This window comes from Neomonachus schauinslandi, chromosome 3 (genome assembly GCF_002201575.2).
Source record: "Neomonachus schauinslandi chromosome 3, ASM220157v2, whole genome shotgun sequence".
NCBI lineage: Eukaryota > Metazoa > Chordata > Mammalia > Carnivora > Phocidae > Neomonachus > Neomonachus schauinslandi.
The window spans coordinates 85,365,393-85,379,032 of record NC_058405.1 but is presented as its reverse complement, the minus strand read 5'-3'; the positions used below and the strand labels follow the sequence as shown (position 1 = coordinate 85,379,032).

Here is a 13,640-nt window from a genome sequence, read left to right as displayed (position 1 = left end):
GGGGCTGAACTCAGAACTGATGGGAATTAAGGAGAACAAACCAGGCCCCCTTTCCCCTGCTGGGCAGGCTGAGCACAAGTGGGAGCTTTTTAAAAACCATTTTATCTCATTGTGGTATGAACACTTACCATGGGATCTACCCGCTTAACAGATGTTCCAGGGTACCATACAGTTGACTGTGGGCACAATGCTGTATGGCACAGCTCTGGAGTTTTCCACCTTCCTTTTCTGAAACTATGTTCATTGATTATCAAGTCCCCATTTACCCCCAGCCCCCAGCAACTGCCATTCCACGCTTGGATTCTGTGAATTTGACTATTTTAGATCGCTCATATAAGTGGAATTATGCAGCATCTATGCTTCTAGGACTAACTTATTTCACTTAGGAGCTTTAAAATGGGTATGAGACCAAAGCTTTTGTTGTAGACTGGACTTCCCCAGAAGGGACTGAAAAGTTATAGAATCGGCCCACGAGGCAGTCCCTGGCGAAGAGCAGCTACACAGAGCATGTTCTGGCAGCGCAGAGGGAGGACAGAAGCTGTGTCCCCATTGTAGGGCCCCATCGTTTCCCCCGCCTGCCTCTCCTACACCTCAACTCAGGGCCTCCCCACAGCAGACATTACCTATAGGAGACCAGAATGAAAATTACATTGTGACTGAGCAGTTGCTTTGAATATCCATGTGCTTAACTGGGTGAGAGAATGTGTAAACTTGCTAACAAAGCATTGCCATAGTCCATATGTATCTCATTTCCCCTGCAAAATAATGTGAAGTCATGGTGGCAGCCCCACGCCAGCTCACAGAGCCCTCCTGGACAGATCAGGTAACAAGACAAGGCCAGATGGAAGGCTGTGTCCTGGGGCCAGGGCACCACCAGCTTGCATGGAAAGGGGAGGAATTCCAGGCTGGGTTGGTAACCCTGGGAAGCTGTGGATGCAGTGTAGGCGCTGTGGTCAGGGAGGCTATCGAGCAAAGGAAGAACCAGACGGTGGTGACCAGGATGAGCATTCAAGGTCATTCCCAACCCAAAGCTGCTGGGAACCCATCAACTGATAAGTACATGCTCACTACAATGTCCACAATAGATGATATTAACTCCCCAACACCCTCCCCACAGACATTTTGAAAGACGAGACATTCTGTGACCTTGAGATGCAATCCCAACTCTCCTGAGGTTACAATGGTTGGCTGTCAGGGACTACAAGGATCTTCCCCGATTGAGCTTTCTGACACCCACACAGTTAAGTGTACCTCTCTGCAAGGCAAACTAGAAGTCATTGCTTCTAGACGCTAAACCCCACTACTTCTTTATAAATACAAGAATAGATACAGACTCCAAAAATGTAGGGGTTATATCATTGATGGAAGATTCGCTGTACTTGAAAAAGAGAAGCAAGAGATATGGATGAACATGAAGTGATGGAAGATGGTCACGGGATAAGGAAAAAAAGAAGAGATGGAGGAAAGAGGAGGCCAAGAGGGGAAACTGAGTCTATGCATTTCCATTATAAGGTCCCTTCCCCTGAGACTGAAATTAGAGGGACAACCGAAGCCTCCCTTAAAAGAATCCTGCCCAGAGGACTCTCAACCAGTCTAGGAAGTGAGAGGGACGCTTCCAGTGTCTTTAGGAAAGTACTCAAATCCAGGGAGCCTTTCAAGGCCAGCTGAGTAGAACACCCACAATGACTCGAGAGAAGCTATGCAGCTTCTATGAAGAAGCTTTGCAGGATCTATGTAGCTGTGCCATCACATATCACATGTGAGGAAGCTGAGGTTAGAAAGGCCACAGAACTCCCCAGGACAGTCCAGGTTGGTCTAGGCAGGAGCTCGGGCACACTGCGGGACTGCCCCTTGCTCTGGATCTCACTCCTTCAGACACAAGCAAAACCTGTGGTCTAGCAGCTGCAGGATTTCTCATATCCAGGCTCTGACTCATTCCCTGAGAGGGCTGGAGCTTGCCTTTGCTTCCACCTGCAGAAACAAGGGTGTCTGTGAGGACTTTGGGGCTCAAGCCACATCTGGAACTCCCCCATCCACATCTGCAGCCCAGGGAAAAGGCAAGATGAGCTGGGGTCATTGAATGCACTTGCAGTTTTCCCCAGTGTGCACCTCTTTATTGGAAGGGAAAATGTCTACCAAGTCGGGCAAAGGGTATGTGAACACAGGACTCAGATCTTTGAGAAAGTACAGCCATAGTCCCACTGTCCAGTGACGACGCATGGTGGCTTTTGTGGGGAACACTGCAGAGGCATGCAGACACCCCATGGGGTGTGGGGCGGGGCAGGCAGGTGCGGGGAGTTAGGAGGGAACTTTGTGGACCTTATAGTCTGAGGCTTTGAAGATTCTGTGATGATAGCCAGTTCTGAAGATTCACTCCCATTTCTTGACCTTAAAAGTAACATGTTTATCGTAGATGATTTGGAAAGTGCAGAAAACTGTATGTTAGGAGAAAATAATTCCACCCCTAATCCCCACCCACCAGCCAAAAGCCACTACCCCAACATGCTATTTCCTTTGATTCCTTTTTCATAGTTTTTTTTAAATATTTAATGTAATTTATATTTACAGGATCCTGTTTTTTTTCCCCCCTTAAATCATACTGTAAGCATTTCCTCCTGTCACTAAGGATTTCCATGCATCACTTCAATAACTGCATAATATTCTATCATATAAGCATATCAGAATTTACATAACCAATTCCCTAATGTGGAACATTTAGATTGTTCTCTCTCTTTTATTTTCCATTTTAAACCAAATTGCAGTATGCTTTCCTGAGCATGAATTTTTGTTTCTTTTTCAGATTATTTCACTAGGATCAATTACTAGAAATGGAATTTTTAATTCTCAGGGTGACACATTTGCCAAACAGTGTACGAGAGAATTAAAGGTGGCCGTTTTTAAAATCTCACTTGGAGGCTATTTTGAAGTTGTTGGCAACAGTGATAATGGTGACAATGGTGATAATCCAACAGCCAACCTGTGCTGGCCACTGCCCCAGGGGCTCATCACACACCACCTCACAAGGAGCCTACATAGCTGTGCCATCACATTTCACGTGTGAGGAAGCTGAGGTTAGAAAGGCCACAGCACCCCCCAGGATGGTCCAGGTGTGGTCTAGGCAGGAGCTCAGACGTGCTGCGGGACTGCCCCTTGCTCTGGACCTCACTCCTTCACCTGTTCACTCCTGAGCTGGCTGACACAGCCAATATGCACAGGTAAGCCGGTAAGCAGGCACCCAGCTGTGAGCCTGGCAGGCAGAGGCTTCCTGCGCCCTCACTGTCCCCCAGTCTGGATGGAGCTGAGGCTGGAATAAGTGTATCCAAGGCCTTCTGTGCTTCAATCACTTCTGCTGGAGCTCAGAGCTAGGACGCCAAGCAAACGCTGATTGGGATACACTGTCCCCTCTTGGCTTCTCAAAATATCCCTAAGCATCCATTCCCTTTGCCACTTTGGTTCCCCAGACACCTTTCTTTGGAGAACCACTTCCCTGCTGCATCATCAGAGCCCAGGGATACTGAAATAAATCAACAGAGGTTGTTTGTCCTTCCCGAGGTCTCACTGCAGGCACTCAGCATGCAAATGGACACCCAAGGGGCAGCTGAGACTTTCAAAGTTTCCAAAGAACAAGGCAAAGAAGACTACAGTCTCCTGATCAGGCGTTGATCAGAGGCCAAGTGCACCTACCAGATGCTGGCACAGGGCCCTCTGTCCTCTCACCCAGCTCCAGTCATGGGGGCAGCCAAGGGAGCCAGCGCAGGTGACAAATTCTCACAGTAACCACTATGCCAGGTCTGAAACTACATCAGCTGGCTCCTGAAAGAAAGGACGCTGAGCTCAGAGTTGTGGCCAGGGCAGCTGGGAGTGTGACTTCTTATTTTCGTTGCTAAGAAAGGACCATCCCCCCACAACTTCCATTTACTGAAGCCTTATATCACCTCCTTGCAAAGAGGAGGTGTGTGATAGCTTTGGAACTGAGCATGTGATCTATAAGCCACTCACTGTCATGAGCTCAGTGGTTCTCAAAGACAGGCTCCTGGACCAGCAGCATCAGCAGCACCTGGGAACGTAATTAGCAATGCAAATTCTCAGGCCCACTCTTGGTGTGCTGAGTCAGAATCTGAGGTGGGTGCAGTGATCTGTGGTGTCACAAATCCCCCGGGAAATCCTGATGAACACTCAGATTGAGAACCCATGCCCTAGCCATCAGCCCCCGCTAACCCCTCAGGAGGAGGTTTTGCTCTCTACTTTAGAGTAAAAGGAAGTAAAAGGAAGCTCCAAGAGGTGAGCTAACTTGCCTGAGGGTTCTGCCCTCCAGCACAGGTGTAGTCCTATCTCATAGGGCCTTGTATCTGACAAATGATGACCAGGCACCACAGCAGTCAGGCTCATGAAGAGGTCCTCCTGCCCCACCCAGAAGTCATGACCACTCTGCTACGGACTTGCCCCCCATGTCCTCTCACCACTGCACCCAGTTCTCCATGCTGGCATTCCCCACCCCACCATCTCAGTAGGTCAGTCTTGGGGGCCCCCCTCTTCCTCCAGGAACCCCTTTCTAAGAACATCAGAGAACTACCCACGTGCATTTGTCTCTGTTACACAGTAAGCTCCTTTAAAGGTAAGGGCCCTGGCTTAAGCAGAGAGCACATCGCTGCAAAATAGTAGGTGCTAGAGAAATGTTGCTGAGGACAGAAAGAACAAACAAAATCATGAGCATCCGCATTGTCAGAGAACCTGGGAGTCCTGGGGCTGAGTCTGATGGGTGAGTCCCCTCTGCAACACCCCTGGGCATATCTTTATTGCTCATTTTGACACTTTACCACACAGACAGTGTTGGCAGTCTCTTTTCCCATAAATATGTTAAATCTCCTCCACCAAGTCATAAGCTCCCTAGGGGCACACCCCATCCTCTCCACATCCCTGGGACTGGGTAATGCTACCTGCTCAGCCAATATCGCTGGCTTGCAAGAGAGATGGATAGACAGTGAATAATAAGCTATCCATTTATTATTGTGTAGCACTACTATCCTGAGACCAATTCTTCCCTAGCTGTAGCTTAAATGCTATATCCTTTCAGGGTGTGATAACAACAAACCATCAAAGAAACGGAAACGTGGTTGACCTTCTTCCTACCAAAAAAAGAAAAGTCAGTTAATAAACTTCAGTTGTCAACTGCTTTCTGCTTGACCTGCATAAGAACTTGGAGGCAAGAATCTAGCACGGGAAGAAGAAACTCTAGTGGGAGCTAAAGAGCACTTTCTATGGCCACGAAGTTTCCTGTCCCTCCCCCAATAGCTGTCCTCCTCCTGAACCCAAATCAGACTCACCCAAAGTCATGGCCGTGGGAGAGTGACTTTTCTAACCAGATCTGTAGTTTCTTTGAAATAGAATGCTCTGGGTGAGTGGCCAGAGCTTGGCAAATTGTCAGGCAATGGTGTGGACACCTCTGCATTGCTGTCATCGACATGGTTGTCATGGCGAGAACTCTCCAAGGACTCCATGACAAACCCCTATTCTCCTTCATGGTTTTAAAGCTGAAATAATCCTCCTCTTCCCACCATACTTAGGCCTCCTGATTCAAAGGCATCCTCCCTCTTGACTCAAAGGAACTCAATCCCCCAGAGGCCTCTGCCCTGGCCAGAATTCTTGCCCCTTTGCTGGCCCAAGTGGAAATGGGAAGCAGGGAACAGGCTCTTCCTCCATAACTCCCGAGGCACAAGGAAAAACCAGTAGAGGTGGGCAAGAGGTGTAAAGACAACAAAACCTTGCAGGGAAGAAGAGAACTGCTGGACAGCTTCATCAGAAAACACAGAAGAAGGGAGGTTCTTGGTGGCCACAGAGGGTCGACCTGTGTCTCTGGGGCCAGCGCCTGACCACTGCTCTCTGTCAAAATCTGAGAACCCCCAGGGTCCAGCTGCTGCTAAAGTCCTGGGTCCTGTTGGCTGTGCCCAAGCTGCCAGTGGAACTGGGAATGTCACCTTCAACGAGGGGCAGCACTTGTGTGCCCTGCTGCCTGTGACTGGAGGACAGACGGCCGGCCACCCGGTGGACTGTATGTAGAATCAGCAGGTGTGTGGCCACAGCCAGGTTGCAGACTGCACAGGAGAAAAGCCATTCCCAGCACTTTGGAAGGCACACACTCTGGTGCTAAGTTATCCTTGGTTTGAACACAAGTTCTGCCCTTTTTTGGTGGTGAGATTTTGACACGTTATTTGACCTCTTTGGGCATGCATTGCATTATCTGTAACTTAAAGGAAGGAAGAAACTTCCCTTTTGCAGGCTTGCTGCAGGATTAATGAGGGAGCTTCCACAGAAACTTTGCCCAGTGCCTGTGCCTAGTAAATGCACAGAGAACCTGCAGAGTGCTTCTTCTCCTCCAGAGGCTCACAAGGCTGAACCCCCAGGCTATGTGGCCTCATCTCCAGAATCAGGGAGCATTCCTCCCACCCACCATCTCACCCCTGCCCCTGTGGGAAGGGAGCTTCCCTGAACAGGAGTTTGGGGCAGTAACAGCCCTTCCCTTTCCTCTCCCTCTGGAGAGTCATCAGCTCAGCTCACAGGAAGCATCTGTTATCCCTGCACCTGGCCCATGGCCCAGGCCCTAGCCTTGTGGTGAGGGTTCCGAAGCTCAGAGCTGTCACACAACATGGCCACCTTACCACCATGACCCATACCAGCTTTTGTCAGAGTGAAGCCGTGCTTTCTTTGCCATCTGCCTGCTCGTAGTTGGGCTCCCTTGAACTCAACACTGCAGGACTAGGGATTTGTTTTATTCCCCCTTATAGTGTTGTGGCTTAAGCCATGGCCTCCAAACAGTATGGTAAATGCTTTTGGTGTGTGTGCACAAATGAAATCAAAGCCCCACCAAATATTATTTACCCTGGCTGCCTTTGTTAGGGCCTGATGGTTTCTGAACACCTCTCTCTCTCTCTCTCCCACTCCCTCTCTCTCTCCCTCTCTCTCTCCCTCTTCTTCTTTCCTTCTCCCTCCCCTCTAGTTAGGACCCACCAGTGGGTTGGGATTTACTGTTTGACAAACACTGCCCTAAATAAGTTACGTGTCACAGTCACATCTCCCAGGGAAACCATAAGCCCCCTGAGGTTAGAGACTCATTCTCTGTTTCCTGGAACTTCCTCTTTCCCTACGGTAATGCTGGGAACTCAGAGACACTCAGCACCCAGATGTTGATTTACTGTCAGCCAAGACTGTGCTGGGAATCCATGACCAGCATCCATCCTCTGCCTGGACTCACAACATCTGTTAGCGGGTCGTTTAGGTGGCTGGCACTGAATTATGTGCAAACCAGAGTAATAATAAGAATGAGATCAAACTAGTGGTGACAGGATGTGAGGGCGATCTGGCTGTGACATCTGTCACCCCACTGATCGCCAGGGTTGATTCGGCGGATCTGGCTATCGAGGCGGGTGTCCCCTTCTTCCCTCATGGCTCCATGTGCGTCCCTCCCAAAGCCACACCCTCGGTAGAAGAGAACGGCCTTCCCTGATAGAGGAGGACCATTCTTTGGTCAAGGGTATACAAGTAGCTGCATTCCCCTGCTAGTACTTAGGACCATTTTTAGGAGAACGTGGGGTGGTCAAGCTTCCAAGACTCCAGCTACATCCAAATGAGGTGCCATATGTGGCAGTCTGCCTTTCTTAAAAAAAAAAAAAAAATAGTGGTGACAACTCAGTAAACACCTATTCTGAGCTATGTGCCATGTAGGTACTGTCTACATAACGTATATAAAATATTTATCATGTGTGGGTATGTCATTTCTAATCCCTACCACAGGGAGGATACTGTTAAACTTGTTTTACATACAAAGAAAGTAAAGCCAGTCAATATTAAATATTTTGCTGAATAACTGCTGTGCAATTTCATGCCAAGACTTGAACCAAAAGCTGTCTTCACGAGGTGGACAGTGCAAAGTACAGTTTGATTCTCAGTTCCCCCAAAGGGACCAGGCATTCAAATACCATTCAACAACGGTCCTTGGGTGCCAGGCGCATAGTCGAATGTTGGGCATAGAGCTGTGACCAGGGCTAACATGGTTCTGGAGCTTGTAGAGCTTTCTCTGTGGTGGGGGTGTTGCAATCTTGAGGAGAGCCAAGAAGAAAAATCACAGGGTACCTTGGATCTCTACAAAAGGGTTGAGGCCTCCCATGCCTGTCCAACCTGAGGGCTACACAGTGGCTTATTTCTGATCTCAGACCCACACCTAGCCATAAATAATACCTTGCTCTGCCATAAATGCACCCCCTAAGGCTGCCCATCAATCCCTCTACCCCAGTTCTTGAGCTCAGAATGATGCTAACTCCAATCATACTCACTCTTCAACCCCGGCTAGGTAGGGGTGGGTTTTCATTCCAGGGTCCCAATCTGCTTGCACACTAACCCGTCAACTTCCTGGGAGGGATGGAGCTCACTCCAGCTAGCCTTTCCAAATATCCCCTATCATTGCTGCTGGCTAAAGGGAAGCAGGACAAGGGAGTATAACCGATGAGGGTCCTCACCCCACCATCTCCAGAGGTGAGAGGTCAAAACACAGGCTTCAGGAGCCTCAGTGCCATGAATGGTGAGCAGATATTCAGGGAGAAAGTAAGAGCTAGGGAGAGGTGAGCATTGTTGTGGGTGCTGAGCTCTCTGCTTGGAATGCTTACACTCCTGTCTGTGCAGCAAACTCTCATTCATCCTTCAAGGGCCAATCCTAATGACTTCCCTCTGGGAACTTTCTCATACACCAGCAGTTCTCAACACAGAACAATCATCAGAACCACCTAGAGGCCTGTTACCACAGATTGCAGGCCCCCAGCCCATGTTTCTGATTCAGCAGGTCTGAGATGGGGCCCAAGAATTTGCCTTTCTAGCAGACTCCTAGGAAAGGCTGCTGGTCCCAGGACCATACTTTGAGAACCACTTCTTATGCCATCCCCATCTTCCCAGACAGGCCTGAGCTTCCTCCTCTGTGCCAATTCTGACCTCTGTGGCCGTTCCCATCATGCTGAAGTGTCACCACCCTGGAGGCACTCACAGTGTGCCAATTCAGCTCCACACACCTGGAGGGGTGGGGCATGGAGATCAAGCATCCCTGCCCACCATTCTCCTGAGTGTGCATGAGTTCAGAGGGAGCGTTGCTAGGGGCTCAACTGGTGACCCCTCAGAGGCCAGAGGTCCCTCCTGCTCTGTAGTCCGCTGGCCTGCCAGGAGGGCTTCCAGTGTTCCAGTATATAGGTTTGGGTACAGGGTCCCAAACACAAGCTAAGAAATTCACCCCAAGGGGTTCAAGCCAAATACCTCATCTAGTTCTTAAGCAGCCAACCCAGACTTCCCACTGGGCGGTGACCGAAGAGTTAAGCACACTGACTCTGGGTGGCCTCGGCCTGAGCTGGTGGACTCCTGACTCTCTTTTAGCTATATGATCCAGGGAAAACAGTAACACTTTTCTGGGACTCAGCTTCCAAATCTGTACGATGGGAATAATAATCACTGCTTCCGAATGGGACCGCCCTGGGGGCTACATGAGTTAAAACCTGGTAAATGCTGAGGACAGTACCAGGCACATGGTACACAATTGTGAATCGTTTTTAAAAGAAAAGGTAACAGCAGTCCCTTCTAACCCTGACTGGGTTGGACTAACTGGCATAAGAAATGCTGGTCTTCACCTGGAATATTCCAGGTGGCAATCCGGGATATTTGAACTTCTGTGACCATCCACATGGACTTAAGGAAGGGGCCACTCTTCATTCTTACTGAAGCACTTGGTGCTTCGTGATTGAGGAAGGTCTACAATGCCAGTGTCTGAATCCACTCATGTAGGTGTATATACACACATACATGCATTTATTTATGCAGTATTATTCAGTAAATGTTTATCGAGTACCTACTGTGGAGAAGGTGCTAAATTCTAGGTAGCTCTTGTCCACCCTGGAGTCCGATGCCACTTGAACTTCCTGCCCCGCCAGCCTCTGTTCTCACTGCGGTGAAGCACTTAGAAGCTGACCCCACTGCTCCTACTGCCTTCCCTCCCGCCCCTACCCTGACTCCTGCTGTGTGCCCACTCAGTCTCTTTGCAGGCCTGAGGACTTCTTTTAACCTCTTCCCCACCTCCAGGCTCCAGGCTGGTTCTTCTCCTCCTCTGTCTCCAGCCTGGAGCCTTTGCTTGGCTCCCCACACTTTCCTTCCTGGCACCACCACTGGTTTCTTATCAGAAAAAGGCATCTGGAAGCTGTCACTGGGGAGAATGACCTCATCTCACCATAATTAAAGTGATTATCTGAGCAGAAAGGCCTATAATGAAGTAGCCTTCTCTGTTTTAATGTGCATAGCCGTTGTAATGGGAACATGGGATTTCCATGTTAACACTGATATTTCTGTGGTCTAATAAATCCTTCCTCTCACTCGTCTCCCAGAGGAGAGAGGAGGCACTCTGTGCAGCCGCTGGAGGTGATGTGCAGGTTCCTGCTGTCCTTGTGATGCTAGCCCTGTGGCCAAACCATAGCACTTCGGAGAAATGCACTCAGTAAATCCGTAGCGCCCGAGGGCGGCCCTTCCCACAGAAGAGCTGATCAGAGACCCCAGAGGGACTCGGGGAGGAGCCTCCAGACAGGAGCCCTCTGGGAGGGGCATCTTCAAGAGAGAAAAGAGAAAGTGCACCCCAGAGGTGAGAGTCTGGGCTAATTCCGGGCCACCATTGAGCGAGCTATGTGACCCTGGGCATGTCACTCTCTGACACTCAGTGTCGCACCTGTGAAATGAGCTAGTGATACCACACACCTCATGGAACGGGGTATCAAAGACCACATGATGTGATGGGTCAAAGGCAACTAAACCAACACCTGGCATGTACAGACCCTCCACATGTGGGGACACTTCACAGATGGTCTGTTTTTACCATTATGGTGAGAAAAGCTGAGGTCCAAAGGCAGGTGGTGCTGGCACCAGGCATATCACTGCCCACTTTCATGGCCACCACCGAGCCTGTCCACCCAGTGTCTGCCCAGTGCAGGAGCCCATCCCTCATCCCACTCGCATGGTTGCAGAGATGTCAGAACTGGGGCTGCCTCAACTCTGGTTCACACGTTCTCCGCAGACCTGCCAGTGGCCAGGCAGAGCCAGAAGCCTGTCCAGGCACACCCTGCCTCCTGTCCACTCGGCCCATTCAAGAGCTGTGCGCCTGTGAGCTGGGGGTACAGGCACGGCCAGGGTGCTGCTAAGTATGGGAAGACTTTCTCTCCCCACTAAGGCTCTTCTCTTCTGTTCACAGAACTGGACCCCGGCCCATTTTTCCCCTCGTTGGGGGCGAACATCGCCATCATTGCAGGTGAGCTGTCCTGGGCCTCCAAGCCAGGAGGGTCAGAGGAAATGCCCAGGGGAGAGAGAACCTGCCATCACTCCCAGGGTCTGAGAGACTTGGGTTCTATTGCTCAGACTTCAAGCCTCTTCTCCCAACTACTCATGAGTCCAGACAGAAATGAAGGACTGACTTCTGACCACACCCCGTGCCTTTGCACGGCATCCTCCAGAATCCTCTTCCTCTTCAGTCATTTGCTTGGCTGATCCCTGCTCCCCTGCCAGACTCATGCAGCCCTCACCTCTGGAGAGCATGCTGGCGCTAAGGTCGGGTGATGAGCAGTGAACCACACTCCACCCAACCTGTCTCAAGGGCTTCCCATGGCCCTGTCTTGTTCCCCCAGTAGTGCACAGGGGGCAGCCACCAGGGCCCAGCCTTCTGGGCACTTTCCTGGTTTTACCACCAAGACTTGTGCTCCAGGAAACTTCTCAGTTGGGATTGTTCTGGTTTTAAAACTGAAAGTCCTGAGGCCCATGAACCCCTCAGTTTTAGGTAAACCCATGTAGTTCATTCTGCAAGTCATGCACAGAGGTCTGTCTCCCTCAGTAGATTGAGCGCCCCTGAGTGAGGGTCAGTTCTGGGATCCTATTCCAGCCTCAGTCGGCACCATTCTGAGTGGAGGGATAGGGAACAGGAGGGGAGAGAGAGGTAACTCAGAGGGGTACAGATAAGGGTGAGCACACACTAGGCAGGATGAGTAAGCCTGTCTGGGGTTGGTGTTTGTTATAGCGGAGTGTCTGTCCGGACACAAGCCCTGTGCATCCTGACCCCCTCCCTCAGGCCCAGATGCCTGCCCCAGACTGAGCCATGCATTGCTTCCCTCCTGCAGGCGTGATCGCCGCTATAGCCATCGTCCTGATCTGCCTCCTCATCGTCATGCTACGCTACATGTACCGGCACAAGGGCACATACCACACCAATGAGGCCAAGGGTACAGAGTTTGCTGAAAGCGCGGACGCAGCCCTGCAGGATGACCCCTCCCTCCAGGACACAGGTGACAACAGCAGAAAGGAGTACTTTATCTGAGGGGCACCAGGCCTCACCTCCCCCAATGCCTCCTTCAACTCCATAAGAGAAGATACATCCCACAACCCCAACCTGCTATCTGCACCACCAGGCAGACCATGAGAGCACCCACCTCATCCCAAGATACGCACTTGGCCTGGGAACACTAGGTGCCAGCCTGGGGAGAGAGAGGGAAGAAGGAGGGACTGAGACGTGAGAGGCCTGTCCCAGGCACCAGGGGATGCAGTGGCCACCCAGGAGGCCTGCCTTTGCTCTGCCAGAGGAAGAAAGTCTGGGTTCTCCTGGACAGTGCAGTTTGTCATCAGCATGGTGTGAAAGTCCTTGCTGGGTGGGTGGGCCTGAGGGCTGGGGAAGCAAGGAAGTGAGTCATCTGTAAGCTGACTGGGGATAATGGCATCAAATGTCAGTCCTTGACATTTGGGGGGAACAGCAGGTGCCAGAGCTAAAAGGCACTTTTGTCTCCCATTGATCCAGCTCTAAATGATTGGAAATAAATTTGAAATGTAACCAAGCATTCAGAGTCAAACAGCATTACTGTAATTGTCTGGGGAAAGATAACCACCACCCAGGCCTTGCGTTTCACTGGTATGACTTTGTGTTCTCCGCTACAGTCTGCATGCGTGGGGCTGGGACCATCCACTTCCAGCCCCACTGGCCTGTCCTCAGCATAGACAGTGCAGACTCCTGGAACCCTGAGGGAAGGAGGGACCAGTGACCAGATTTCTTTTTTTCCCTGTGCAGCCACCAGCTTCATCAAACAAATGTAAGAGTGGAATGTTCCTCTAGAAATAATAGGCTGTCCCAGCTGCCTAGGCACTGGCTGAAGCATTGATTTTTTTTAATGCACGATATTAAAAAAATTATACCTGTTAAATAACTATGAGTGAACTGATCCTTCCCATAATAACAGTGGCTAGAGCACAGACTGCAGAGTGCCATCCCTCTGGGTTTGGGCCCTAGGTCCCCCTTCCCTGGTCCTGGGACCTTGGGCAACTTGCTTGACCTTTCTGGCTTCAGTGTTCCCATCCCTCAAGTAGACATGATTCCATGGTAGTGTTGAGGAGGAAACATTTTATTCTACTCTTCAAGATCCTTGCAGCTGGTCTAAGAATCAAGTTGACATGAAACAGATTGGAAAAATCAAACTTAATTTCATAAGTCCTGGGAATCCACATAAACACGGGATTCCAAAAACCAGTCAGGCAAAGTGAGGTATATATATCATCCTGACTAAGGAGAAGAGGATAGAGGTCTGGGACTTTGAAGG

General features: G+C 50.3%; 1 protein-coding gene across 1 annotated transcript in view; it reads left to right on the top strand.

Annotated features, from left to right (window-relative positions):
- Positions 1 to 12,881, top strand: part of GYPC (glycophorin C (Gerbich blood group)) — a 43,058-nt gene extending 30,177 nt beyond the window's left edge. The window contains exons 2-3 of the mRNA XM_021695842.1: positions 11,261 to 11,317; positions 12,177 to 12,881. Coding sequence (XP_021551517.1) covers positions 11,261 to 11,317; positions 12,177 to 12,373 — 254 coding nt within the window. The 3' untranslated portion in view covers positions 12,374 to 12,881. The remainder of the gene's footprint in view (positions 1 to 11,260; positions 11,318 to 12,176) is intronic.
- The last annotated feature ends 759 nt before the right edge of the window (positions 12,882 to 13,640 follow it).